At 41.4% G+C, this 3,850-nt stretch overlaps 1 protein-coding gene across 3 annotated transcripts in view; it reads right to left on the bottom strand.

Moving 5' to 3' along the window:
* Window positions 1–736: 736 nt before the first annotated feature.
* The window catches only part of dipk2ab (divergent protein kinase domain 2Ab), a 25,967-nt gene continuing 22,853 nt past the window's right edge, over window positions 737–3,850 (bottom strand). For all 3 annotated transcript variants that reach the window (XM_062441486.1, XM_062441484.1, XM_062441487.1), the window contains exons 4-5: window positions 2,747–3,089; window positions 737–1,865 (exon numbers count right to left, since the gene is read on the bottom strand). In XM_062441486.1, coding sequence (XP_062297470.1) covers window positions 1,850–1,865; window positions 2,747–3,089 — 359 coding nt within the window. In that variant the 3' untranslated portion in view covers window positions 737–1,849. The remainder of the gene's footprint in view (window positions 1,866–2,746; window positions 3,090–3,850) is intronic.

Genomic DNA, 3,850 nt, shown 5'->3' on the forward strand with positions numbered 1-3,850 from the left:
AGGTTGGCGGTTCGATCCTTGGGCTCTTCCAGGCCGCATGTCGAAGTGTTTTTAGGCAAGACACTAAACCTGAAATTGCTTTGAATGGCTTCGCCATCAGTGTGTGAGTGCGTGTGAATGAGCACACATTGTGGGGTGCTTTGGATAGAGAGCGCTGTATTGCTTCTGATGAGCAGGTTGGCCCCTTGCATGGCGGCTTCTGCCAGTGTGTGAATGTTGGCATGTATTGTAAAGCGCTTTGAGTGGTCGGAAGACTAGAAAGGAGCTATATAAATGCAGTCTATTTGTGCAAGGATATAATAGTCTTTGTCTGGTGGGTTTTTTTTAAAATTTTTTATATATGATTGAAGCTCTCCTTATTGTTTGGCTTTTAAAATCTAATCTAATGTCCTTGTAAAATGTTCACACAAAATTCCACAGCCTGTTTAAAAAATGATCTACCCAAATATGGATGAAGGAGGACTTGCATCCTAGTTGAGTGGAGAGCACAACAAAGGAAAGTCAGGCTAGCATCCAAATTAGAGGAAAGATGAAGATATGAAAGATCAAAACAAGAGAGAAAAAAGGAATAGGAATTGGCAAACACTGACATCCAGCTGTGCCGCTGTGAATCAAAATTTAAAGCTAATATGAACCATAGCCAAAATTCTTGTAGCACAGGAAATAAATGACAGACAGAATAAAGAAGAGTCCACACACGATATAAGTGTATATATCTATATATATATATATCTCTTCATTTATTTTAATATTTAAACCCACTAAAAGTTGTAAATACAACTTTTGAATGAAAGGCACAGGAAAAATCAGACAATGCTGATATAATACTTAAAAGAAAAATTACAGTACAAAAGTGGACAGTTAGTTATGCACGTACAAATCCCTCCAGGTTGAACCGTCCTCCAGACTGGGGAAACAGAAAAATATCGGACACAACAAATGTGGGATGGTGGGGGTAAAAATCCATAAGCCAAACTTCTCTTTATTGCTTTTCCAAACTGTCCCGTTGTCTCCCCGGGTCTCGCAGAAGGCCCAAAAAAAAGAAAAAGAAAAACATCTTCTGTGCTTTTTAGTTTCCCCTGTAATGGTTCATGTATACTTGATTATTGGCCTGTAAGTTGACCATGCTACACAACACTCCATTGGGCATTTAGCATCTGATTCACAACATCGAGACAGATGACATACAAAACATACAGAGGCAAGTTTTTATTTGAGTAAGATCTCTCATAATCCGTTACTGAATGAGCCTATGTTTGTGATTATGTTTTAATTTGTTGGTCCACTGAGTGTAAAATCAACGCAGCCTCTAAGTGGTACTGAATGCTTAAATATTCCACAAAACTTTTCAGTGGATGCAAAAACTTTACCAGTGCAGTTTGACAATAGGATTCATTTATCAGATAAAGACATTTAAAGGAAATCTGGCACTGGAGGCCACTACTATGCAGTTTTACACTGTTCCTTGTCCTTTTAAAATCCACTTCATCTGCCTGATTCTTTAAGTCAAGATTTTTGGACCTTGTTCAAGAAAAATGTGTCTAGGCCTAACTGATCATCATTTATCAATCCTACGTGAGGGGATTGTGTAACATTAAGAATGGCCAATCTTTCTCTCGATATCTCTAGATTTGGTTCGTTGTTATAGGAAAATTAGCTCATAGAAGATTGTGTACGTGTTGTGTTGCTTTGGACAACTCTAGTGGTGAACAACTGGAGGGAAAGGTGCTGTCACTCTGTACTGCTCAGGGTTCTTAATATTACATATAGCCTCTTTGGTATAGGCACATCTGCATCAAGGGACTGCCACTGTCCAATTATCCCCTTCCTTTTCCTATGTGCAGCTGTTTCAGTCTCTCTGGTTCCTATTAAAGAAAAAGAAAAAACACTCAGGGAAAAAAAGAAAAGATGATTGCCACAATCCTGGAACCTGCAAATCGAGTGATTGATTGGAGTAGCAGGAAATTAGACGTATACAGCCGTCAAGGGCTTTCTTTTTTCTCCTGCATGAAAACCAAACCAACCCCCTGCCTCTCCTCTCTACCTGCTATAGCTGTAGCTTGGCCTTCCCTGCTGCCTGACAGCAGGAGATTCATGCTACCTCCTCCTTCCCTGCAGCCATGCTACAGAGGGAAAAAAAGCCATGGCACAGCAAAAATGTAAACGAACTGATCTACTTAAATTCAGCCCTGAAGAAAAAAAATAAAAATAAAACATTGAGAGATCCTGTGGGCAAAATGAAACAGGTGTTAAGATTCAACGTTATAAAACATAACAGTTCTGATGGATCGAGGAGTGAACAGGAGGATGGATGCGGTCAGGGCTGTGCCATGTTGCTGCTGCTGCTGTTGCTTAGACACAGTTTTGTTAGCCTGGGTCCAGTGAAAAAAGCGTTTACCAGAGCCCTTTCTCACTCCCCCCTCCTCCCAAAGATGGCAGGACCACCCTGGGAGAGGAGAGGTTACTTTTATCCCCTTCTCTATCCAGGTTCTAACCAGAATCTCTTAGTGCCTCACTCCTCTTTCACACAGGAGCAAAGTCAGGTAAAAGCTAGAGCTTTAACAAATCTACTTTGAAGTTTGATTCTTACACTTCCTGATGCAAGAGCTCTAACCCCTTCCTGCTCCTGTGCAAAAGGGAGCCAAATGACATCATGTAAAAGAACCAGGATCTCAAGAGTCCGGAGATAAAGAGTACAGGATCCAGTCTCTCAGTGCGTCAGGCTAACGCCAACTCCATTCATTACCTTGCCGTAGCAGAGTAGGAAGCAGCAGCTAGCTGTGTGAGGTATTCGCGCAGTTCCTTAGCCGCCTGGAAGCGGCCGTAGCGCTTTTTGGGTTTGGTGCACTCGTCTAACAGGGCCTCGAGCTGTCCATCTTTGGCTATGTGGGCGGGGGGGTCATGGAGGAGGCCTCCAGTAGTGCCCCGCCACGTAGCGTACCGCGACAACAGATTCTGGCACACGGCATAGTAGTTGTGGTCTACAGTGACCCTGGAACAAAGAGAGTCCTTGGAGAAAGACAGGCAGGCCTCCCTGTCACAATCCTCAAAGCGGCTCTCGTACCACACGTCATAGCTTTCTGGCTTGTCTGTTAGGAGACAGAGAGACAGTCAGATGATCAAGCTGCTATAAAAACACACTGATCATAAAAATAGTCGATTATATTAATAGAGTCATAGATGCACAACGCTCATTTCAAATACATAAACACATTTATTGGGTTGTAAGCTTCCTTCACACAGCCTACATCAGGTGAATATGCAATGACAAAGTGAAATGGAAATCTGTGACCTTTGTCTCATGAAAGTCAAGATTTTATTACAATACAATATGCATTCATGGTTTTTGTGTGTGTATAGTTTTAGGTACCAACCTAGTTTAGATTTTATACACTTTGTTTTTCATCCAATCAAGATAAATGATTCTAAGAGAACACAATATACTATTTGACTGCATCTGATCATGAATTGTAATAGTTTTGTTCAACGATTTGTGCAAATTATAGGTTAGGGTTACTTCTACGACTTATATCAACCTGACCAGAAGCCGACAGGACCAAGATGCCACTTTTGACAGCCCTCAGGCACTAACGGGAAATCCTTTTTCAAAAGCACAAAGCTGAACAACTCATCTACCGTTTTCATTTGACTGAAATGAACCACTTTCCAGATTTATTGAGCAAATAAAATTCATTCTCAGGCTCATTTCACATTGCTGGTTCTCTTCAGAGAATTGTGCTGGGAAAGGAGGGAGCCAAGAAAATAACCTGGAATGATGAGAGAGCTATTGGTTTTCGCATTAAAAAGCAGATCAATAACATTGTGTGTGTGTGTGTGTGGGGGGTGGGTA

The sequence above is a fragment of the Scomber scombrus genome, chromosome 20 (genome assembly GCF_963691925.1).
Source record: "Scomber scombrus chromosome 20, fScoSco1.1, whole genome shotgun sequence".
Lineage (NCBI taxonomy): Eukaryota > Metazoa > Chordata > Actinopteri > Scombriformes > Scombridae > Scomber > Scomber scombrus.